Source organism: Thamnophis elegans, chromosome 4, assembly GCF_009769535.1.
Source record: "Thamnophis elegans isolate rThaEle1 chromosome 4, rThaEle1.pri, whole genome shotgun sequence".
Taxonomy (NCBI): domain Eukaryota; kingdom Metazoa; phylum Chordata; class Lepidosauria; order Squamata; family Colubridae; genus Thamnophis; species Thamnophis elegans.
In genome coordinates, this window is record NC_045544.1 from 92,852,193 (window position 1) to 92,879,280 (window position 27,088).

Below are 27,088 nucleotides of genomic sequence, written 5' to 3' on the forward strand. Positions count from 1 at the left end.
CAAACAAATTTAGCATTTCTTGAGAGCAAGCATTACTCATAACTAGAACACAACTACTGTGCTTTGCACAGTAGTTGGATGAGGCAAGCTAGATGGGAAAAAAGAGACATCTTGTCTTATACTTGGGTCTCAAATCTTTTAAGGGCTTCCAAATCAAAATCTTGACACTGACTTGAAATGAATCTATGGCCTTTCAAAGATCACTGAATTCTCATGGCATCCAACCAGCATGATCAGTGTAACAGATAATAAAAGGTGGTTTTTAAGATACCTTTCCTTGTTCTTACAACTACCCTACGGCAACAGTTAGCTTCAAATTTCTAGCACTTTTCTTCAGAATCAATTGAATGACTGAACATTTATTCAATTTGATTTAATACTTACAGAAATGTTGTATGCTGGTTCTAGAGTCACCGGTACTGACATCTTTCCTTGAAGATTTAATTTGGTTAAGTAAAATATCTTTTCTCCTAAAATTCTTTCTCTTTTTACACGACGTATACTGTATAGTCTAAAGCGTACTGCATAATTCCCAATCATCTCAGACTCAATATGATTAAATTTAAATGTCTCGGTAAAAACAGGACAGGGACCACGCTGGATGCTGGTTTTTGCCCTCTGTTTCTTGATTGGAAGGAGAACTAGGTGTACTTGCCACAGACTTCCACTTGTCTTGCTATAATTTGGAATGTCTGTGACAGCTGTGACTGTTATCAAAAGCCTCTGTTCCTGTGAGTCATAGTCAAAAGTCACATCCAAGGTACCATATTTAGCTTCTGGTTCTGGATCAAAAGATTTAGGGAGCTGTGATGATGATCCTTGAACAGACAGATTCTAAGTGAGTGAGACAGAAAAAAGTAAGTTTACAGTCATGCACATGTGTTCAAATATTTATATTACTACTGATACATATGAATAAAAGTAATTTTATTCATATCTATATCTTCTGTATCTATATCTATATCTTTATTTATCAGCACAAATACAACACAAAATGTAACAAAGGCAACAGTAAAAATATTGGGTTTCTGTCTGGATGGTCTCTTGTGACGAGCCGATGGACAGAGAATGGAAGTGGTGAACTTCCATATTTGGGCATACCGGGGGTTGTAACTCTAAATAGATATCTATATCTATATCTATATCTATATCTATATCTATATCTATATCTATCTATCTATCTATACATACATACATACATATATATAATCTCATATATATATGAGATAAAAAATATCTTTCCTTGCATTATGGGAAGTTTTTGTTTATTTCACGTATAGAGTAATAAAACAATCTATTAAGGACAATATATGCACAGCAATAAAAATATACTTTTATAGATTGCAGGAAAAGTTAAATGGGACATTGGAAAAAGAATATCCAAAATTTTATTACATCTTAGAACAGAGATGTGTTTAAACCAAAGAGATGTATAAATAGATCATTTATTCATTTCTACTAGAAATGTGAAAAAACATTTTGAGATTGAAATGTTCCACTCCCCAAATATCCAAACTGTCCCATTATAGGAATGGCTCATTCTGACCATATTAGAACAGGTCTGATTCAAAATGAATCACTCTTACATCAATATAGAGCATTTCAAGAATTTTGATAGAATCAAAATGTACTTCCCTCCAACCTCAAAATTGGAATGATCTTTCCAAGGACAGAATAGAACAATTTGGGTTGTAACTCAATAACAACAAAAAATGTGCACATCTCTACTAATATATCTACATATTCAATTTATTTCACTGCCAATTGTTCACATGGGTTTTGATTTGTGGTGTGCATTCTAAGTTGTTTAACTGTTGCAAGATCAAAACTCCATATCATTTGTTTGATCCTAATAAAGATATGTACTAGGAGATGCAATTCTCTAAATTTCTAAATGCAATATAGCATTTTTATTTTGTATTTTAAAGTTAGAATGAGGGCTTCTTGATCTTTGGTTAACTTCTAGAATTTGGATTATCATTATTTATGAAATTAATAAATATTGCAATTTTTGTGTTGACATAAAGCCTTATCTAACAGTTCTAGTTGCTGGAAGACAGGAAGACTAGTTAAGAGCTGCTAGATGACATATTCACACAGCTATTCCACTGTTAGAAACATTCATGTTGATTCGCAAAGCAGTTTCAAAACATTTTTTCCTATGAAAATTCATTGATGCAAAATATCTCCTCAAAACTCTGTGCAGCCCTGATGATTACTGTGTTTTATAATCCATGGTTAGAGCAATCAATGTATTCTGATTCTGAATGACAATATTCTCCTACTATGGATGATTTTTTTCTCTCATGGAGCCACACAGTTATCAAAATTTCACATAACTGCAGCATTTGTGCAGAATTGTAGCTTTTCATTAAAATGCAATAAGAAATAACAAAACACACAGCTTTCAACAAAATTATACTGATTGCAATAACAACAAAATAAATATAAATATAAAACAGAAAATTGCATGACAAATTTTGGTCACACTGATTATTACATAGAAGCAAGGACCAAAAAAATAGAGAATTAAAAGAAAAATTAGATAAGATGATATTCACAATATAACTTTTATGTGAATAGCTTTTAAAAGCTAACGGTGTTGTAATCTGAATTATGTGTGTATGCAGCAGGCAGGCAGGTTTAAATCATGATTTTGCATGCATAAACAAAAGTGACAGATTTTGTATAATGTAAGGCCATTTTGATACAAATGTTGAGTCCTACAAATGCCTCTGGATAGTTGTATGAATGACAACTTGTCTAACTTTCCTTAATTCCTTGAGTCTCTTTACAAAATACACATTTTAAGGAAGGAAAGGAAAATAGGCCTAATTTTAAATGAAATATTGTGAAGTTCAGGAGTATGTATGTATGTATGTATGTATGTATGTATGTATGTATGTATGTATTATAATTTTGTCTGTTTCTCTTAAGGCTGAATTCCAAATCTCAGCCTGTGATGTAAAAGTAAAAGGTAATGTTTTATCTACTTCAACTTCAGTACTGGTGATTTTGTGGACATACCTACATAGATTTTGAAGCAACAACAAGGAAGTAGTTTGCTGCTGCCTTCTCACAGGATATTTTATAATTCCAGTTAAGTCTATAACCCTGGATTTTCAGGTCTCTTCTATCCAAGTCTTAACCAAGTCAGACCCTGCTTAGCTTTTTGAGAATAGCTCAAGTCGGCTGGTTTGGCATCCTACTGGGTCAAATATTATGCAAGAGGACAGAAATAAGCAACATTTCTGTAGTCAGGGGCAACAGTTAACACTTGTAAAGAAGACAAGAGTTAACACTTGTTTTAACAGGTATTAAGAAGACAGGGGTCCAAATACCATATAGTCAACAAGGCTTTGTTATATTATTTTTGTTGCAAATTGTGATAAATATAAAATTTGGTATAAAATTAAGAGCTTTTATGTGTTTCCTATTCCAAAATGGCAAGAAAATGCACCAGGAAAAGAGGTAGAATAGTTAGGGAGCATAAACTAGGGAAATGTAACTCTTAGCTCAGCAGTTCTACTTATCCTACTGTATAGCCTTCCAGGGCCTATACATTAATACTGTAATATGAAGACTCTAAGCATTGCTCTTACACTGGCCTTCCTTTTGTAAACAGAAAAGACCTTTGACATCAATGTTAACCTGAGAAAAAGTGTTTAATGAGAGTTTTTAAAATTGTGTCTCAGAAAGCACATACATAGGTCAATCAATGGATACCTGTCAATACATAATAGAAAAGAGCTTTAAAAATTCATGCTTCATTTTATGCTAAACAGTTTTGGGAACTTTTTTTTTTACCTCTGGGCTAAGGACAGCAGTACTATCACTAGGCACATCTTCTTCATATCCTTTGTTATGGAAACTTTCTATTTCATGCCCGTTACTTCCTTCACTTGGGCATTTATAAGAACATCTTGGACTGTTGCTGCACTGAGAGAATTCACATTTGCTCTCACCAAATTCAGAAGGTGTACAGGAAAGATGCGGAGAGCCACTATCATCCATATATGGTGGAGGCTGCAATTCATCAAGAGGAGGTGTTTGTCTCATTCTTTGAATACAGTCTGCTGTGAAGAAATGATAGCATAGACTTTCATTTTGTAAGTAATATGACTAGAGGGTAGGCATAGGATTTGTTCAGCTAGACCACATTCAAAGTGGGGTTCTGATTTAAAAAGAAACACATTGCACTTACTCCATGTAACCTGCTAAGGCCTGACAGATCCAGATAAGGGTTTGTTTCCCCAATCTTCCAAAATGGTCCCCCTTTGCTAATTTTCACTGCTGCTAATAGTTTTGTTCAACTATATTTTGACCTTGTACATGAAATAGAAACCATTATTACATTGTGATATATTTTAACTCTGCTTTGAATAACAAGTTTGCACCTATCAATATGCATAATGCTTCTTTGACTATTATCATTTAACCCATGTCCTGATCCTACATTCAGTCACAGTTTTGATTTTGCAAAATATACTAAGGATTTTTTTCTTTGTGTTACACTTGCCAAAACCCATAACCAAATTATCATAAATGATTTTATTTATGCTATTAATTAATTACTGAAATGTATGAACTGAAACATTTTTATCCAATTAAAACATAATTCTGCATAATAAAATACTTTAAAATTTATACTCATTGAATTGGTATTCCACCTTCTATCTCTATTTCAATAAAAGGGATGTATCTTTTAAAATAAACTGCATGATATATTACACACAAACATGCATATCTAAAAACAAGCATGTAATTTCTTTCAAAATCAATTTTTCTTCATATGCACATTAACAAAGATATAGTTAATTCTTCAATTTAACATTAAAGAAAACTCAAATAATCTTCCAGTAATTTATAGTTTGCAAATCAGTATGGGGTATCATAATATAGTTTAAAGCAGGAGAGACAGAAGATACTCTAAGAAGAAATAATCAAGAAGATCTATATGGAGAAAACTATTTAAGAATGCAGAACATTTATCATTTTCCTACCCATTTACAAGCAAACAAAAAATAAAAAAAATCATTAGCTAGGATTTTATTGGAGCAGGTGCCACAAAGCAAGTGTGCAAGTTTGCAATTTTGCAGCATACTTATACAGTTTTAGGCAAAGAAGATACACAGTTCTGATTATTATTAGGTTAATGCAAATACGCCAGTCCCTGCTTAACATCAGTTGGCAGGTAATACAAGTATCTTTTCATTATGTAAGTTCTTTACCTCTGGGTGTGATCTTTACTGTTCATTTATTAATGATGAACTTTCATGACCTTGGCACTTTCAGCTCTTTCTGTCTATTTGATTCAAGTTCTTGCAGTTTTAACTGTCATTCTAAAAGAGGGCTAAGCTTTTCAAAATGGCTTTAAGCTACTCCATCATTGGCACTTTACAAATATTAGACCTTTCTAAAATTTGCCTGTGATAATACTCCAGAAATCCATTCTCTGGAGGAAAAAAGAGTTGGAGAAACTATTAATGCTACTAGCAAATTTTGGTGGGTTGTGAACAAGTGTTTATTTATTTTATGAATCAGCTTATGTACAGCTGCCCATCTCACCAAAAAGTGATTCTGGGTGAGCACAACAATCAGATAAAAATATACATATAAAAACAACAGATACACAGTAAAAATGTACAAAATTAGATTAAAAATAAATGTATAGAAAATATTTTTCCTGCAGGAGAAAAATAATGATGTATAACTATTAGCATTAATGTTTAAACTGTAATCTCCATCCTCTCTTGAGTAAGTTAAAAATGTTCAGTTGTTCAATGTTTCTTTAATTTTGTTTTCCATATTAACTCCTTCCAAAAACAGAAGATTAATGTCAGTTATATTGTACGTCTCAGTGTCCCAAAGGTCTCTATCATCTCTTCCTATTTTTGTTCTAATATTCAATTTTTGCCAACTATTTGTTTTGTTTCATTAACATCTTTAAACTGTTTCCTCATGTTTTTAAGTCAAAACTTTTAGCTAAAGAATAGCTACACCAATCCTATTTTGCACATTAACTGGGAGGTGTTTTTTTTCTTATTCTTTAAATTAGTACATGAAGACATACATGTTATTTATTATCATCCTGATTCTATCAAGTTTCTTTAGCACTGTACAGATTGCAAGTAAATGCTTTGTAATCAGGCCTATTTTCATTCTCAGTGGTATATACTCTGATACCCCTGGTCTCCCTTTTTCTGCTAATCTTTTTATGCAGCATTCTTCATGTCTATTTTTAATCTAACCTAAGTTTCAAAAGTTTAAATCCTTCAGTGGCTTCTAGCAAATGTTAAAACAATTTAAATAAAACATAAAATGAAATACATGTTTAAAAATTAAACAAAATCCTTTATTCTGAAATATTAAATGCCCACAGAGGTTTCTACTATGCTACACCAGTGTACTAAGTGTAAATGGAATTTTAATTTTTTAATATTTTTGGAGTTCATCTCACCAAATAACCCTGCTCTGTATCATGCATACAGGATATCAATAATAAATATTTAATGAAAGACAACTTATAAAGTAAGAAAATCAATGTGTTGTGAGAAGTGAAAGCAGATAATATTGTGGTAGCTGTAACTTAATAAGAGTTACCAAAAATAATTTAAGAACTATCCAGCAATAAGTTCCACTGAGGGTCAACGTTGGCAAGCTATAGTACTACAAGCCATATTCCACCTCAAACCTGATTTTTTAAAATCTCTAAAGTTGTCTCAGCTGTGCGTGCTGAAATTTAATAAGGAAACACCAAACATGGATAATGTGGTTTTATGCAATTTTAATTATTTAGCTGTTAAAAAAAATAAGATAAATTTTAATATTCAACAAAATCCTTATAAGTGGTTAGGAAAAAAAATCAAGAAAATCCTGGCTACTGTACATAGTTGTGAGTAGTTTCACTTTTTTCCTGGAGAAACTCCAGACATGGATAGCATATCTTTAGTGAATCAATAAAATATATGCAAAGGCCTACTTAGAGGAATAAAAGTCAAAATGGGGATGAGTTTAGCTATTTTTTGTTTGGAAAAATCTGCTAAAATATAAAAAGAATAACAAATACCATGACAAATTCTTATTTGTTTAATCAAGGAAATTAAAATTCAGTTCTTTAAAAAGAACTTTACCCAAAGCTAGAAAATTAGTTATAAAAGGCCTGATATGAGTCCTTCGGGAGTGGGCGGCATACAAGACAAATAAATAAATAAATAAATAAATAAATAAATAAATAAGTTTTTACATCACTTATCAATTCTAAACTAGGAAGAAGAAGGAAAAGAGAAGTTGGCAGAATGAATGAAAAAGGAAGAGAGAATTAAGGAATGAGGGGTGCTTGGAGCTTTCTGAGCTTGGTGGTTTTCTTGCAGATGCATCATTACCAAATTAGGTAACATTATCAGTACTACATATTATCATATTTGCATTGAGTTTGGTAATGAAACATCTGCAAGAAAATTACCCAGACCAGAGATCACCAAGGTTCCACAGTTCAATCATGAGCTACAAATAGTCTATCAAAAGGAGCAAGGACAGTCATTACATTCACAGTAGTTTTGTTCAAACAGCAAAATAAATATTAAGTATTCTTCTTTTAATTTACTATGTAAACAGCATTCTTTAGCCTGACTATTTTTGCTTAAAATTCTCATAAATTAAAATCAGTATAGTCTATTTCCCATTCTTCAGTATTAAAAAATAGAATAAGTTAATAGACTTGTCTGCATTATGTATTTCAGTGCAATTCATACAAAAACTACCTCATTAGTGAAAATATTGAACTTGATAAGTGTGCATTATGTTTGATATGAACTAAAACAGTTTAATTTCCAGTTCATTTTCTTATCCCTAAACTTTCTGCATTAAATGTGAAAATATTAATTCTGCATCTAGATTTTAGCACACTCTTCCCCTACTTCACTCACAGATATTTACAAGCAGAATCAATTGGATCTTCATCACCAATGCAATTAATTAATATTGGTTAATTAGCAGCAAAGAAAATCAACAACACGGGGAAGAATGTAGCCTTAGCATATTAATCTACACTAAGGGTGTTATCAAAAACTTGCTCTTGTAAAATTTATTTTTTGTAAAATAATATATGGTATGTTGGTTTGTCCCTCAATACTCAATTAAACTTGCAAGAAACAATTTCATTGATAGAAAATATGTTTTGATGCCTAAATTGAAATTACTTTTTTACACAGCTTGTAAAACAAGCCATTTGAAGGTAGTTGATGAGTAGCTTAAGTGCTAAGAAATCTGATAGTTACAGCTGCAAAATGTGGGAATAATGATTCTGAAACAAACAAACAAAAATATTTTATTCCAGATCCATTTATAAGCTAAGTGATTTTATATTTTATTAAAATGTTCCAATGATCTCTTATGACCACTTTGATTTCTTCCATTATAATATATTGTTATATTTTGGAACTAATCTGGCAACAAAAAGACAAAAACAAATGGATTTTCTTTCCCTTAGTGCAAGCAAAGTAGTATATTAATCTGCTCTAACAAGTTTTAAAATATTTCCATTGCCAATTCTATGCAAATATCAAGAAAGACGCAAAAAAATTTAACCAAAAAGTATGAAACAATATTAGATAAGTATTTTATGGAGTGTCTCAAAGGCATAATGACTACTCACAATATTTTCTACTGAGTATTAAGGGGAACATTAAACTCCTCCTCTTTTCTTTATATAAATTATTCAAAACTTAGGAAGGAAAAAATGCTGTTGTGAAAGAACATGGTAGTATGAATGAAATGAATAAGAAAACTGCTAAAGGTATTATTGAATGCTGTCCTTAACAGATATATTAGATATAAGGAAGTATAAGAAGCTGGAAAGATACCAAGGCCTGAAAAAGAAACTAGAAAGGATGTGGAAAATAAAACAAAAACAAAAGCGGTCCCAGAAATCCTAACTTTCATGCTCACCAAAATAGCAGGACAATCTGTCTACTTTTTCATGCAGACAATGTTACCATTACATCACAGACCCCTATAAAACTTAAAAGAGCTGTAAGCAAAAAAAACCCAAAACCATCTGGTACCTAATTTCAAAAAAAATTCTAATTTTTGCCATGAGAACAAAATCTGGATAATAGAGAAGAATAGGTTCAACCAAGTCAGTATCTTCAAATGTCTTGGGGTAGTTTTCTACTTCAAATTATCAGTACACATGATTAAGCACATCTAGTACCAATGGCTATTAATAATGCATTTGTTTGTTTGTTTAAATTTATATAGTCTCTTGTTGCTAACACCAACTTCATTAAAGCAAAATATTTGGATCAAAACTGAGAAGGGGTTCAAATAGGAATTTATTCCAAGAAGAACAAACTGGAGCCAGTGCAAATGAAATGTTTAAGAACTATCTCTGTTGACCCTAACAGGAAAGCCAACATCCAGATTTGATTGGAGATAAGAATGCCTGTAATTCAAAAATGAGCTTGAAGTCTGATAAATTCAGTTCTTGCCAACAGGCCTGCCACTTATAAACTGGAAATTGGTGGAAGAACAGAATACCATGCTAAATTAAATACATTGTCCCAGAATAACAGAATTTGGTTTGTTATGGGTGTATGGGAGAACTATTTACATACTGTTACCTTCCCCCAAGTTGAGAAAAGCATTCTTTATACAGTAGTTAGATGCATCCTTTCCCCTGCATTGCTGCAAGGCAGGTATGCTAAAATTCCATTAACTGAGCATTTCTGCCCAAGTAGTGCTCTTGAGATAAAGTTATAATACAGAATAATAGACTTGGAAGGGGCCAAATCTTCTGATCCAATCCACTTCTCAGGCAGGAGACCTGATACCATTCCAGACAAATGGCTTCCAATCTTTCTTTAAAAACTTCCAGTAGAGAAGCAACCACAACTTCTGGAAGCAAGCTGTTCCACTGATTAATTGTTCTCACTGTCAATTTCCCCCCCCCCTTAATTCTAGGTTTGAATTTCTTCTTGATCAGTTTAATCTGTTACTTCTTGTCCTGCCCGCAGATGTTTTGGAGAATAGGTTGATTCCCTCTTCATTCAAAGTGTGTTCATCCCAAATTGGATAGCTAAAAGTCTGTAGAAATTCTCAATCATCCAGCTCAAGAGGCAACTGAACTTTCTTGTTTGTCTGTTTGTTTGTTTGTTTGTCTTTGAAGATGTTTCAATAACAAGAAAAAAAACAAGAAAGTCCAGTTGCCTCCTGAAAAAGTACTTTTGGGACAATCATGACCTGGATTACTGAGAATTTCTACAGACATATGGTTCAGTGATTCCCAGGTCACATCTGCCACATCCTTCAGATCTCTGGGATATAATCCACCTAGCTCTGGTGATTTGAACTCATCTAGAGTGGATAGATGTTATCTTACAGTCAGTTTGCTTAGTTCACCCCTGTTATGCAGGCAGGCTGGAAGACTGGACTAGCAACTTGTGAAATTCATTTTAGAAGATTTGATACCCTATATCAGTCACTCAATAGCTACATTTTATACCGCCTCCTTGAAATACTAAGCTGGTTACAATGATAAACTTTCCTTGCTTCCTATTTCATTATGCTGCACTTTATAGATTATAGTTACATATTTCAAAAAACATTATTTTTGGATTTTGGTCTATTTCATATTGGTCTTAGGTTCATTGTGCTTTAGAAGACTAAAGCTTTAACATAGCTTTAATATTATTCTTAATAACTCTGGAAAAAATATGCTGTAATATGCTATCACAATATTCTCTGTTGCTATGTGAGGTGTTTTTCAGATTAGGGTGGTAGCTTTGTATTTTCTATTTGTTGGTCTCTTATTTTGCTCTAGTCAAAAATAAGATTATTATGTCTATGGTTTCTATCAGTTCTACACATTTCACTTGTTTTAAAAATACAATTTACCTACAAACTTGCAAAACATGTAGAAAAGCATAGTTCTGGAAACATTCAAAAATAATTACATTTAAACTTTATGCACTCAAATTTATTTGAAACATAAAGGCCATGGTTTAACTACATAGAATACAGCACTTTGCTTGACTTATACTGAGAAATACATATTGTAACATCACTTTAGTTAATGTTACAATATTAAGAGGTGATCACAGCTGCAACAGAATTAGTTTCTATAGCAACCAAGAAGAAATAATGTGATGAAGTGCATTGTAATGTACAAAGATGGGTTCTTTACAAACAGGATTATTTTGATAAATTTTAGCTAGGATTTTTTTTCATTAAAATATTTCCTCTAAATGACTCTTCTATCTTTTAGATGTCCCAAAGATGCTTTTCCAAAAGGAAACTGGACTTTCTTGGTTTTTTCCCTTGGAAACCTTTCGCTTCTCATTCAAGAAGCTCCTTCAGTTCTTTTAGACCTTAAAATTTGGTTCAGCTTCCACACATAGTAACTTGCATTTTATTTTCTTTCAATTAAATTCAAGACATCATCATCTTCCCTAGTGAGGCACTATCTTGATGAGATTATGGGTTTGTGTTTTCTGAAGAAGATGAGAGCAAAGCCAGAGGTTCATACTGCACATGCCTCATCAGAGGAGCCAGACAAAGAATGTCTCTCCTGTAAAAAAATATATGGTGAGACACAATTTACAGAAACCTGCGACAGATCAGTCATTACTCTGGTCAACAAGGATCATGGTATGTGTTCAAGTTTCCAGTATGTCATATTTGGTGACAAAAAAGCTACAGGATTCAGGACTGTTGGTTGAGCAACATGGGACAGCAGCTGCAGAACTACTGGAAGAAAAGGCATTTACGTATCACAAATATATGAGACCAAAAACAAAGAAATAATTATCTGTTATAATAAATAAAGTCCAATAAGAGAATATTTGAAATGAGCGCACCAGTTCTGGAAAGAACAACATCTACAATTAAAAAACACACAGAAAAGAGACTAGTAGACTAGCTGATTTATAAGAAATAAAGAATTCACCAAAACAGAACAGAACAGAAAGAATCGAAAAGATCTACCCAGGGCAAAAAAGAAAAAAAATTAAAATGCCCTCTAACTAAAGAAGTAGAAGAATTGAAAGAGAATACCTTAGTATCTGGAACAGTGCAAAAACAATTGAATAAGGTTGATTACATTGAAGCTTGTTCCAAAAATCTCAGCTAGCACAAGCATTAAAATATGCCAATACGACCAATTCACCACAAGACGGAAACCAACTAATGCATAGCACAGCTGCAATTATAATTAAACACTTAGTTGAAAGAAGAAGAAGAAAAAAGAACAAAGAAGAAAAAAGGCAACTAGTACATCACCAAAGTGGAAGTTCAGTCTGAAAAATAAATTCATCAAGCTACGACTAGATCCAAGAAAACTAGAATAAATGAAAGAAAAGAAGCTGAAGAATCAAAGAATACCTGTTTTTAGGTGATATTTCTTTTTAGGTGAAAGAACGTAATAAGAGCAAAAATGGTGGAAAAAAGAGCAAGGGAAATCAAAACTTGGTACACCAGGTGAAGATAAATTATGTAGTCTTTGGTTGAAACACCAACTCATTACTAAGCTTAACAAATTTATTGCAAGAAAGTGAAATTGAAGATAGGTTAATATGTGGCAAAACCTACCTGATAATGAAACAAAAGAGGCAATATCAGGCAACTATAGACCAATTATCTACTTAGCAACAACTTTCAAATTACTAACTAGTGTGGTAGTCAATGCAGTTGAACATCACCTAGTTGAAAACAAACACTTCCCACCAGAGCAGAAAGAAAACTGTCCAATGAGGAGCAAAAGATCAGCTCCTAACTGACAACATGACTTTCGAAAATTACAAGAGAGGGAAGACCAATTTGAATGTAGCTCAGATTGATAGAGGCATTAACTCCCATAATATAATTGTATAATCAAGTGATTAGAAATAACAGGAGTTAGTAGAAACATTAGTATTACATCAGAAACATTGATATAAAGATAAATGTGTCAGTAGAAGACACAGTTGTTGGTCAATGGTGACAACATAGGAGAGGATAATATCAAGAGAAGAATCTTTTAATTACCACTACTGTTTGTCATTGCACTAATCCCTCTGTCATCAATACTGAAAAAGTCAGGCCATATATATAAAACATCAAAAACATCTGCCAACTATCTCACCTCCTTTACATGGACTATCTATCGTTGTATAGAAAAAGAACATCTGAAATAGAATTGCTCCTCAACACTGTTGAGATATATATATATCTATATAACCAAGATATTGCAAGGGAATTTGGATTGAACAAACATCAGGGGGAAAATAGTGAAAACAGAAGAAATCAAGATGCCCTGGAAATAACATCAAGAGACTGGATGAAGACAATCACTACAAATACCTCAGAATTCTTCAACTGACAATACACATTGAAATCTAACATTGAAAGAAAATGTTAGAAGTGAGTATACATCATGAGAATAAATATGCTAAATTCCAAAGTCAGTGGAGGAAATAACACCAAGACAAGTAACACCTGGTCAATTCCAGTAATTAGATATACACCTGGAATAGTGAACTGGATTGAGGCAGAACTAAAGTCCATGATAAGAGCAGAAAAATAATGACAATAAATCATATCTTTTATCCACATAGCAATGTTGATAGTCTCTACTTACTGAGGAAAATAAGTGGGTGTTCACCAATAATTAAAGAAGAAAAAAGGGCATTAGATGAATATGTGAAAGACAGTGAAGAAGATAAGCTGAAGCTAGTATACCCTGAGACATGGCAAGGTAAAATATTACCTGGCCAGAACATTTTTTAAAAGATAGCAGGCAAAATATGATGGCTAAAAGCAGGAAAATTGAAGAGACAGAGTGGCTAATTCTAGCTGCACAAGATCAAGCCTTAAGAACAAATGCATACAAAGCCAGAATTGAGAAGAGAGCAACAGACAGCAAATGCATCTCTGCAAAAGGCTGAAGGAACAGTGGACCACCAAGTTAGCTGCTGCAAGATTACATAGATGGCATGACAAAGTAGCAACAAGTTACATTGGAAGATCTGCAAGAAATATTGTTTGCCTATAATCAGAATAGAGCTGGAAGGGACCTTGGAGGTCTTCTAGTCCAGTGGTCCCCAACCCCCGGTCCGCGCAGCGGCCGGGGGCCATGATCGCTGCAGCGGCCGGGGGCCATATTTGCAACTTTGTAGTCCTCATGAACGCGCCCTTTCTCTGCCCCCCCCCCGCCGCCCCAGATGTGCGGGGCTGGGGGGGGCGAGGGGAGGCCCGATCTCCCCCCCGCCCTCTTGCTCTGCTCGCCCCGGGAGGGAGGGGGCGGCGGCGGCGGCCTCGGCCCGAACTTGGGATGCTGCTGGCGGAGGCTGCCTGGGAGACGAAACTTTGTCCGCGGACTCACCCGGCCCGCCTGCCCCGTGGAATGACGAGGGGGGGGCAGGAGGGGGCGGCGGCGCTGCATTTTCCTCCCAAGGAGAAACTAAGGTTGCGGGGGGGAGGGGCGTAGCGCGGCCGTTTCGGGGGAACTTGGGGAGCTTCGCCGTTCCGAGAGGCACTTCGCGCGCAGCCCCACCCAGGTGGGAGATGTTTTCCTCCGCCGAGGCGGGGAGGGGGGGCTTTACGTAAGACTCGCGGCGCAGCTCTGCCCCCCCTCCTGGAGTGTCACCTGCCTCCCGCCCCTCCCCCCCGCCGCTCCGCCGAAGCGCTTTTTGTGTCAGGCCGGCGGGGCTCTCGGGGGCCCTTCGGCCGCAGCCCGCCTTCTCCCCCTCTTCCCTTCATGGAGTGCGGCGCGGAGGCCCACCCCCTCGGAAGCAGCCGGCCTCCGCCGCACCAGCCGCCCGCCCGCCCGAAGTAGAACACAGGGCCATCTTTTTCCCCCGCCGAACTGCAGCGAGGAAAAAGGGCTGCCCGAGCGAGCGGATCGCGGGGTCGGTTCCCCCTCCCTTCCCCCGGCGGCCGAGGAGGAGGAGGCGGGGCGGCCTCGCGGGCTGTCGGCCTTGGCGTGAAGGAAGCCCCCCGCCCCGCCCTGCGGAACGCGCGCCCAGGATGGCCGCCTTCCCACCCGCCGGTCCGGAAGGCCGAGGGAGGCTCGTCTGACTGGTCCGCGGCGATAAAAAGGTTGGGGACCACTGTTCTAGTCCAACTCCCTGCTCAAGCATGAGTCCCTATATCATTTCAGATAGGTGGCTGTCCAGTCTTTTCTTAAAAACCTCCAGTGATGAAGCACCTACAATTTTTGACACAAACTGTTTAATTGTCCTCACTGTTAGGGGAGATTTCTCCTTAATTCCCAAGTTGCTTCTCTCCTTGGTTAGTTTCTATCCATTGTTTCTTGTTTTGCCTTCTGGTGCTTTGCAAAATAAATTGACCCCCTCTTCTTTGCAACAACCCCTCATATACTGAAACGCTGCTGTCATGTTATCCCTTGTCCTTTTTTCCATACTGCCCATACCAAATTTCTGCAACAGTTTTTCAAATATTTTTATCACCAGGCCCTTAATCATCTTAGTTGCTCTTCTTTGCACTTTTTCCAAAGTCTCGGCATCTTTTTGTAATGTATTACAAGGATTGTATTAGTTTTTTTGGCTGCCACCATAGACTGCTAACTCACATTTAAACAATTGTGCACTAAGTCTCCAGGGTCTCTCTTAGTTACTGTTTTTTGAGTCAGGTTTCACCTAATCTGTTCTTGTACGAAAACCTTTACCTTTCTGCATATTAAATTTCATGCTGTTGGATAGCCCCCCCCCCATGCAACCCTCCATATGTGCCACACCTGCTGCATATGCCCACAGGACCCATGTGCTACCCCCCTGCGCATGCATGGCAGAGACCCGAAAACCAGCTGGCCGCCGGGAGGTGCACACGCATGCATGGTGGAGCTGAGCTAGGGAGACGGCTTGCGTGCCTGCAGAGAGGGCTCTGCCTGCCACCTCTGGCACACCTGCCATAAATTCACCATCAGTTATATACTAATAAATTGGTTTGCTTCTAATATATACAGTATATTTTACTAGCAAGATTTTAAATTTATTTATGAATCTATTTATTTTTAAAACCAGTATATCTTTAGGCTCTTAAATGCCATTTAAACTGATACATCTTCTTGTTACCACAATTAATTACAAGCATATCTCTAAGCCTTTTATGAATTTTGCCCTTATAATGTGACCCATTACTGTGGCTCACTTTATCCCCTTGAGTTCTGAAGTATCTTTGGAGTTGCCATGGATACCAGTGACATGCTTTCTCCCAAACTGCTTTGTGTGTCTTATCAAACACTAGAAACTCACACAGGAGGAATCTGAGCCATCTATGGTTTTCTGCTCTCTTGATACCACTCCTTAAGTTTACTACCCCCTCTCAGAAACAAGCTGCATAATTCCTACTTATGTTCTAGATAAAATATGTCAGTAACTGTTTTTGTTTTAAAAAACAGAATAGGTTGCAGAGATAAAATTGATAACATCCCTCCCTAATGTGCCAATTCAATGAGAGATTGAGTTTTTACTTTCTGCTGTTTCTTTTGGTAGTAATTTGTGAATTTCAGAAATAACAATGAAGTCCTCAGGTAAAATATAAGCAGCGTTCAGGTTTAAGACTCAGTTTAGAGCATGGGTAATCCATCAGTCCTACTTATAAATATAACAGCATAGAACATTTTACATATTATTCAGTGGAACAAGCATAGCAATTATTCCATTTACAACTCTTATTTTCTTCAGGTGAAATGTAAGAGAACATAGATTGGGTTCTGGGGCATTGTGAAATATAGATATTGAACAGATTCAGATTCATCTTCAGCAAAGCCTGCACTTTCAGGCTATATTCTGGAAGCAAAAATCTTTTTCATCATTCTTTGTCTTCCAAACTTTCTTTTAAAAGCAGAGGTTTTACCCAATGTTATATTCATACCCTTTTAGAAATGTTGTTCTCTTTCTCTTAAGATACTTCTCAGTGGTATCTGAGTGGGACAATACAATTAAGGTAGTAGCCGAACCATGCAATTGAATTCCAATCACGCACTTGAACTCCTGATCTTCCTATACTGATTTGTAAATTGATCCTGAAACTACTTATTACATGCATCTTCTATAAAATATGGATAAGAAGAGGCAACTTTTATGTATTTATTTATACTTTATGTCACCTTTCAAAAGCAGATTATAAGTACATAAGATGATCTGAATTTATTGTAAATAAACAAAACAGGAATAGTTAACCTTCTAGATTAAATTGCAACAGAAGGTTTATTTTATGTAGCCATAGCATTTGTGAAGAAAGCACACACTTTGTCTCTTTCAGGGTTACATAAGTGGCAATCATATAATTTCAGATTCAACAGTTGATATATCTAAACAGAAGCATAAGATTGCACTATAACTAGCAATCCTCATTGTATAAGATTAATTCCCCAATACAAAAATGTGCGATATTTTAAGGCCTAAGGGATACACTTGGCATCTGAATCACAATGAAGAACAAAACAAAATCTATATTTAGTTTGATTGTATTTACATTTCATTAAAATTGAATTATATTGATGGTATTGGTTACCCCAGGGTATTTCATGAATCCAGAATTGTAAATATAATGGCCACTTTTTGATGAGTTTGGGAAATCATATTAAAGGGTCTATGAAGACCAAGGCAGGAACATCTACAAGAAGTTGATTTTATCAAAATACACAATATGCAACTGGCTAGCACAATAAAAATTCTATCTCTTACACATGTACATTATGATGCAACTACAAAAGGAGCAGAGTTTGCATTACCACATGTTCATATACATTTTTTTTTTCATTTGCACTATGGATATCCATACCCCAAGGCCTCAGAATGTGTAACTGTACAAATACAACTGTACTTGTATTAAATAACCAGATTAATCCATAAGTGGATACTGGCAGCCAGGTGCACAATGATTTGTCCACCATAATGAGGCATTGTGCTCACTACTGAAATCAAAGAGTTAATGGACTTTTCAGAGAATAAAGATGATGTCAAGACCATTTCAATTTCTGTTTGTTTTTATCTTAATCAGTTTTAGAGCATATCTAAATGCAATCAGCTTTTTGGAAGTTGTCATTGGCATCATCTGCATCCAGCTAATGAGTAAATGTATTTCCTGGATTCATAATGAATATATTGAATAATTATTATACTAGTGATTGGTAAAATGAAAATGTATTAGGACTATATGAAATTTGAATGCCACTGACATTACACTTAACACTGTATTAAAGTTGCTTAATATACAATTGCACCCTGTCAGCATTAGAACATGTACCTAAGATTCTTCTGCCAGCTCTGACTGGGGAAGTGAAAGATCAATTAAAGGTGAATTAAAGATAGAAAATCTCCAAAGCCAGGTGGTCTTGAAACCCAGAGCCACTCAATCTTGAAAAGGTTGAGCTGAAGATTGTTTTCTTCCATTCAGACACCCACAGCCTCTGGGCCAGTGGTGGGTTCCTACCGGTTCATATGAACAGGTAGTAGTTTGGTGGTGTGGGTCACTGGAACTGGCAGCAACCCAGGCCTGCCGCGCCCCCGAACCAGTTCTCCGGGTGGCGCCATAGACCCCGCCATTTTGCTTCTGCACAGCATTTTATTGCGCCCACGAGTGAACTGGCAGTAGTGAGTGCCGGAACCCACCCCTGCTCTGGGCACCAAGAAAGGATCTTGGTAACCCAAGACAATGATATATATAGTAGGATATCATCAGCATACTTATGACAATGCACTGCCAACAGATAACTTTCTTCAGAGGCTTCAGGTAGATGCAACTACTATAAGATTGTACCTCTCAATTCCCTGAGCCAGCTCAGAAGGATGATATGAGCAATGATATTAAATGCTGCTAACAGGTTGTTCATGCCATCTCAGTACTAGGGCCAGGCCGGAATCTTGACTGAAAGGAATCTAGATAATCCGCCTGTTCCAGGCCCTACTATAGATGTAAGATAACCTTCTCAACAACTTTTCATCCAGGAAAGAAGGGGTATAAAAATTAAGTCAGGGCTGAATTGACAGCTCTAGGGACCCTGTCCACTTTATCAGGGCCAACATTTTCAAATTCCTCTCAAATAGCAGGCAATTCACAGGACCTGTATAATCTGAGTCCAACTGCAAGCAAACCTGAGCAATTTCATCTGACAATGCTTAGAATCCTCGTGGTGACCCTGCAGTTGTTCTCATCACCCCTCCTTATCTTAATCTCTAGTTTTATTGGTTTGGGAAAACAGATCCAACTTCTCTTGTGTCCAGAGGCAAGAGACGATTATCCCTTCATCCTATTAGAACTACCAGACAGCAGATAATAGTCACTGGATACTCCGTATTCAAAATATTGGTAGTGTTCAGCTTTCTATTCTTTCAGATTTACATCTAACTAAATATATACTGTTATTAGCTCTATTTTTATCTGCCACTCATACAGTGTACTTAAAATTCTGAACATGTTTACATTATCCAAATAGCAGGCTAATGGATCTCCAAAGTAGGCAATCATGCATAATTCAAATCAGTATCCTAAGGCTTACAACTTCAAGCAAAAATTGCTTCTAAATTAGGTAGGGTGTGACTTTAACATTAAAAAGTGTAACTAATTTCATTCTTTATCTGACAAATTGATGCATTTTGTAAAGAGCTGATATTAATGTGCAGTATCCATATAATGGTGCGTTTGTAACTTTCCGTTAAAGTGATGAACTGCTACAAAATAAAGTAAACATGATGGCTGTAAAATGAATCAACAAACTTTAACTATTCAAAGTTTAAAATAACTTAGCAGGTAAAACAAAAAAGGAGATTTTAAGAAAACACTGTACAAATTCCTAGATTTCTGGATAGCCATAGAAAAAGCAGTACATTCAAAAGTGCTGCACAACAATATGTCATTCAAATAATTTGCAAAAGCCAGACTGATTTTTTTTAATTAACAGAGGAAGTGTTTGTATGTGTGTGTGCGTGTGTGCGTGGGGGGGGGGGAATCCAGATTGGAAGGCGTTACCATTGTCTTCCCTGTAGCAGACCTTATTTGGATGAAAAACTCCACTGATTAGAAAGGGGTAAAAGGGATAAGGCTCCATGCAAAATTGGATCTTCACTTGATTTAGTTTGAAATTTACCTAATATAGTAGATCTGTGAAGAAGCAGAATATGGTCAAATAGCAATGGGTAAATGGAATGATTTCTTCATGCATTATTATTATTATTATTATTATTGTTGTTGTTGTTGTACAATTGTATCACAGCGGCCAGTTGTTTCGCCGGATTTGGCATTGGTTACTAGTCGGGCCCCACCCAGGGGCCTAGGACGTCGTAACGTATTTTCGTAATATGCGTGCAGATCCAAGCAGTGCGGCTTTTTGCATTTGACTGATGGTGATTTTGTCAATTTTTAACTGTTTTAAATGTAATTCCAGTGCTTTTGGAATAGCACCCAGTGTGCCAATTACCACTGGAATTACCACTGCTGGTTTGTGCCATAGTCGTTGAATTTCGATTTTTAAGTCCTGGTATCTTGCGATTTTTTCATGTTCCTTCTCGGCGACCCTGCTATCACCTGGTATTGCGATGTCTATGATTGTGACCTTATTTTTCTCAACCAGTGTGATGTCTGGTGTATTATGCGCCAGTATTTTGTCGGTTTGTATACGGAAATCCCACAAGATCTTGACCATCTGATTTTCGGTGACTTTTTCAGGCTGATGTTCCCACCAGTTTGTTGCTGTTTTATATTATAATTTTTGCACAAATTCCAATGGATCATTTGTGCTACTGAATTGTGCCGCAATTTATAATCAGTCTGCGCAATTTTTTTACAGCAGCTGAGTATGTGATCAACAGTTTCATCAGCTTCTTTGCAAAGTCTGCATTTGGCATCATCAGAGGATTTTTCGATTTTGGCCTTAATGGCATTTGTGCGGATAGCTTGTTCTTGCGCAGCCAGGATTAGTGACTCTGTTTCTTTCTTTAATGTACCTGTTTTTAACCATAACCAAGTTTGTTCCCTGTCCACTTTATCTTTTATTTTTTTCAGAAATTGACCATGCAGTGCTTTGTTCTGCCAACTCTCCATTCTTGATTTTATCACATCTTTTCTGTATTCTTGTTTTGTCTGTTGGGCCTTCAGTAGATTTTTGTTCTTTACTTCGATTAATAGATGTTCTTGAGTGTCTTTTAAATAATCAGCCAGTGCATGTTTTTCTTCTTCAACTGTTTGCTTCACTTGTAATAATCCTCTGCCACCTGATTTTCGGGGCAGATATAGTCTATCAGTATCACCACGTGGGTGTAAACTGTAGTGCATTGTCATTAGTTTCCTGGTTTTTCGGTCCAAAAGGTCCAAATCAGCTTGTGTCCAGTTAACTATGCCAGCTGTGTATCTTATAACTGGTATTGCCCAGGTATTTATGGCCTTGATTGTATTTCCACCATTCAATTTAGATTTCAAAATTTTCCTAACTCTGTTGGTGTACTCTCGCCTGACAATAGTTTTTACTTCTCCATGCTTGATGTTATCCAACTGCAGAATGCCTAAGTATTTGTAGGCTTCATTTTCTTTGCATTTAATTAGTTGGCCATTGGGCATTTCAATTCCCTCAGATGCAGTGATTTTGCCCCTTTTTATGGATACAGTGGCGCATTTTTCCATGCCAAACTGCATTGAAATATCGGTGCTGAATACTCGGACTGTATTTGTCAATGATTGGATTTCTATTTCTGACTTTCCATAGAGTTTCAAATCATCCATATATAGTAAATGCGAAATTTTTTCAGCTTTTTTGGCTGTTTGGTAGCCTAATTTCATTTTTTTTAAGATTACTGATAGTGGGATCATTGCGATGATGAAGAGAAGAGGTGAAAGTGAATCACCCTGGAAAATTCCTCGCTTGATATTAACCATTCCGTAGCTCTCATTCCCTACTGCCAACTCAGTTCTCCATTGTTTCATTGCCTTTTCAGTAAAGGATGTAATATTTTTGCTAATTCCAGTTGTTTCTAAGCATTTTATGATCCAACTATGTGGCAGTGAGTCAAATGCCTTTTTGTAATCAATCCAGACCATATTCAAGTTCGTTTTTCTGTTCTTACAATTTTCTAATATCATTTTATCAATTAGAAGCTGATCTTTTGTGCCCCTGCTCCTTCTTTTGTTGCCTTTTTGCTCTACTGGCAAGATGTTGTTTGTTTCCAAATAATCCATCATGTTATCTGCAATAATGCCTGTGAGTAATTTGAAGTTATTATTATTATTATTATTATTATTATTATTATTATTATTATTATTATTTATCATATGGCACATACCTTCACATAGAACTTGATGAATACCAGATATAATGACTACCAATTTAATTACTTTAAAAAGAATTTTATAAATGATATTTAATACTGAAGGTAATCAGTATTATTTTTAGTTGCAGTGGAAATAAAATTTTTGAGTAAGTAATTTAATAGATTTAGTAGGACTTTGATTTGATTTAGCATACTTACCTATCATACTAATGGTCTAGGTATTAACAGATTCAAGCACTGGAGACTATATTAAGAACATAAACTAAAAAATCTAATAGTGAAAAGAACTATTATAAAGAAAATAATTACTTAATTACCTTGATACAAACGCAGAAAAGTCACATAGTAAATGCAAAACAGTAGATGGCTGCCTGAAAAATGAAAATAGAAAAGCAACAAAAGGAGAATACTTTTTATTAGGGCAAAGTATTGACCTTTTTGCTGTTTTCTAGCAAAAAATGACAAGGAAAGGTTATTGTATAAGCTGGATTCAGACTTACAAACATGTGATTCATTTGCTTAATGCAGTGTTTTTCAACCACTGTGCCGCGGCACACTAGTGTGCCGTGACATAGTGTAAGGTGTGCCGTGGGAAAAACACCCGCCTATAGTCAATATAGGCACAGAGTTAAAATTTTTTAACATTTTCTAATGGTGGTGTGCCTCGTGATTTTTTTCATGAAAAAAGTGTGCCTTTGCACAAAAAAGGTTGAAAAACACTGGCTTAATGACTATCTTGACCTTAATGATTGTCGTAAAAACTGTCATAAAATTGAGTTGGATCACATGGCGATTCAGCTTATAACCGCAACAACTTACAACCAAAATTCCAGGCTCAGTTGTGATTATAAGTTTGAGACTACCTGTATCTAAATCCTGTTGCTGTTTAAACAATACTTTTTGTGCACAGCAAGATGTTAGAAATGAATATAATTGTTTCAAACAGGATAAAAATTGTCAACTTTACGGATGTCACAAATAGACAATGTCTAGAGTACTTATTGGAAAATACAGAACCTGAAATAGACTATTATTTGAATGTTTTCAAAGTACCTGTACAGAAACTATTCAAAATGGAATACAAAGGAATGAGGTAAAAATTCAAGTATCTGCCTGAACAAAAAATATACATTTGTGGTAAATAATGAATGACAACAATTCTATTTACAGATCATGTAGATTTTTTCATACGCTGATCACCACTTCACTATACTGGGATTCTTTTAAAATTTCAGAAAACCCCAAACAATAATTAAGATACTGAAAAAGAAAAAAACATAGGAAAAAAAACCAGAGAGGAGCTGTACAGAAATTTAGATGAAATCCCCAATATAGTGCATAGGTGAAGGGGAGAAAATCTTTTTGGCTTCTTTTGACCCACATAATTTCTCACAAATTATGAGTTAGATCTGTAAAAAGCTAATTCACCATAATACAGTTGTATAGTGCTTGAAATTCCAAATGATTTTGTGAGTCTTCAAAATCATATGGACATTATAGTCCTCTTCTGTTTAAAACATATTTCATAACCTCAAACAGAGATGAATAGAAGTATTAACGTCAAACAAGTTGCTCACTTAATAGTAAAAAGAGAAGTGAAGAAAGAAAGATTGCAGACATAATACTTAATCTTTTACCACAGAATTCATGGAAGCTGACAGAAACTTTAATCTCCCCATAAAGGCATATATTATGATAAACTGCTTGACTGGAACACAATTCAACTTTAAACAATCTTCAAAATCTTCAGATCAATTACAATAAATAAGAGCTGTGCAAGTTACTCCGATGGAAAGTGACCTAGTGTAGTAGGAACATTCTAATGTTCTTAACTATAAATACATTACAAATACTGTGCCAGTCTTCTCCAAAAGCCTACAATCTATTGTTGCTTTTAATTAAGACAGCTTGTAGCTAGAAGACTTCAATGCTAAATTATTTGAAGGAAGGGGGGGCAGTTGGAAAGGAAAAAGACACTGGGTTATGATAAATGGTTATATTTGTTTTTTTTCTTTGCAAGTCTTTCTATTTTAAAATGTGAACTGTCATGAAAAATGTCTTAAAAGCATTTCAGATATCCCTTTGTTGTCTGCTCTTTCATTTCATTGTTATTCTCATCAATTCTTTTTAATCAGGCCTGCTTCTGCTCCATGTAATAATAATGACTGGCAAATCTGCGTTGAAAGACTGTTCCTAAAAATGAAAAGTAGTTATTTTATTAATGTACTTATTAATTATTATACATGTTTCTATATAGATTTTGTGTGAAAGTAAGGACATACAAATTATATACAAATTTATAATGCAGCCTGTCAAGAGTGATTTCATTTAAGGATTTGAATGCAAACTGAGCAAAACAAAGCAGAATACTATTTTAAACTCATTCATTTGAATTATATGCCAATAGACAAATTAGATGTAAAAATATACTTTTGTTAGTTGAATTTTTGGCTATATGTTCAAGAGCAAATCTAATCAAGATACAAACAATTATCTCAGAATACCGAAATGAGAGAGCTACCATGAGACTCAGCAATGCTGCAAACCCATTCTTCCTACATTTCCAGTTAAAAGACTGATCTGCTACCAAATCTTGCAGCTAAATTAGGAAAGGGTAGTGGAGTGGCCAATGTTCAGAGTATATGATAGCAAAGGCAGGCTACCCCATTCAGTCAAAACCTATAATACCCGTAAGCATGAGCTTACGATACTTAAGCATGAGTTTAAGACAAACACAGTATCTGGGTAAAATGCAAAGATCCAATAATATCAACCACTATTATCCAAATTTAGGCTTCAAGCACTGATGCAGAAGAGTGTATTGGTGAGTTTTATGGTCAAGTTCAATCTGAAATTTTACAACATGCAAACAAAATGTGCTATTTGTGATTGGAATTGGAATGCAAAATTGAAAATAGTTAAGGATAAAAATGTATGGCCTATAAAACAGAAACAAAACAAAACAATTTATCAGTTTCTGCGAATCCAATTATTTTTTCATCACTAACACAGTCTTTAAAAAACCAAAACAACACCTACAGTATATGCACAAATATCGCCAGATGGAATGCAGCTAGTCCTCGATTTGTGACTATTGAAAGTTATGCTGGACCTCCACAGTACTACTTATGACCCAGATTTGAAGTTCCAACAGCTACCCTCCCCCCTGTGGTCACATGATCATGTTTTGGGTGCTTGGCAACCAGTCCATATTTATGGCCATTTGCAGCATCTCACAGTCCCATGACTATAAGTTACAATGCTTTTTTGCCAGAATCCAGCATTGACTTCCAGTTTTTAGCAAAAAAATACCCAACGAGGATTTACCTAATGGCCTTGGTGTTCACCTATGGGTGTTAGTTTAAGATGCCACAAAAGTAGCCATAAAATCAAGCATGGTCAGTCACTTAACTGGCATAACTTACAACTTAATTCTGGGCAGTTATGGTTGAGGACTACCTTACACAGAAGTTAAATTGACTATGTTGTTGATAGAAGAAGAAGAAAAGCTGAGTCATAACAGCAAACTCATGGCCAGGGGATGACTATGGAATAAATTGTGAACTATTCATATAGAAGCTCTGAATCAAGCTAATGCAGAAAAATAAAGTCAACCAATTTCAGCTATGATCTTGAGCATTTTCAAGGAGAACATCATGAATTGTTTTCTGTCCTGAACCTCATTAATAATGTACCAGAAGAACTATGGAATGAAATCAAAGAAGTTGTTAAAGATGAATGTGAAACAAGACTGCCAAAGAACAAGAAACAGAAAAAAGCAAAGCTATGTCAAAACAATCAAAACTGCCAAGACAAGAAGCCAAAACCAAGAATTTCAGAGAACTGTTAGAAGAGAGAAGAAACAGTACTACAATGACATTTGTAAAAAACATTGAAGATGGAGACCGGCATGGATATAAGGAAAGTCTTTCAAAAGAACTCTGAACTCATAAGGAGATTTCACTCTCAAACAACTATGCTAGAAAAATCAATAGTCAAATGACTGATTCAATGAAAATCAAGCAGATGGAAGGTGCATACTGACATTCTGTACAGTAGATATCAATATCTAAGATACCTAGAAATATTTCTTAATTTTAAGAATCTCTTTGATTAGAAGATGAAACACTTTGGTCAAAAGACTTGGTAACCAAGTCAAAAGGCTACAGTTATTGAGAGAATGGAGGTGTGGTGGCTCAGCGGTTAAAGATGCTGAGCTTGTCATTTGGAAATCTGACAGCCTGGGTTCAAGACCCGAGCACTGCACGACTGAGTCAGCTGCCATTACTTTCCCCAGCTCCTGCCCATGTAGCAGTTTGAAAGCATATAAATGTGTGTAAATAGGTACTACTTCGGTGGGAAGGTAACAATATTCTGTGTACCTTGGCATATAGTCATGCTGGCCACATGACCATGGAAAAGGCTTTCAGACAATGCTGGCTCCTTCAGCTAAGTAATAGAGATGAGCACCAACCCCTAAAGTTGGTCACAACTGAATAGGAAAAACCTTTACCTTCATCAAAGGAATATTTATAGAAATATGGCTAGCAACAGATTAATGTAAAAGTTCTAACTGAACTATATCAGCAAATCTAGAAAAATGAAACAGTGGCTAGCATACCAATACCAAAGAAAGGAGACCTGACAGAGTGTACAAACTGTCATACAACTTCCTTAATTTCATATATCAGCAAAATAACATTCAACATCGTTTAATACAGTTTAGAGTCCTACGTGAAAAGGGACATTCCAAATGTTCAAGTGGACTTTAAATAAGACTGGGGAACAAGAGACAAAATTGCTATCACATGTTGGATCATTTAAAT

General features: G+C 35.6%; 1 protein-coding gene across 4 annotated transcripts in view; it reads right to left on the minus strand.

Annotated features, from left to right (window-relative positions):
- SYT14 (synaptotagmin 14) overlaps window positions 1-27,088 on the minus strand; it is an 86,968-nt gene that overhangs the window by 14,038 nt on the left and 45,842 nt on the right. For 3 of the 4 annotated variants that reach the window (XM_032216670.1, XM_032216673.1, XM_032216672.1), the window contains 2 exons: window positions 3,808-4,076; window positions 385-834 (listed from right to left, as the gene is read on the minus strand). In XM_032216670.1, the coding sequence (XP_032072561.1) occupies window positions 385-834; window positions 3,808-4,076 (719 nt within the window). The remainder of the gene's footprint in view (window positions 1-384; window positions 835-3,807; window positions 4,077-27,088) is intronic. The other variant, XM_032216671.1, reaches the window with a different exon arrangement.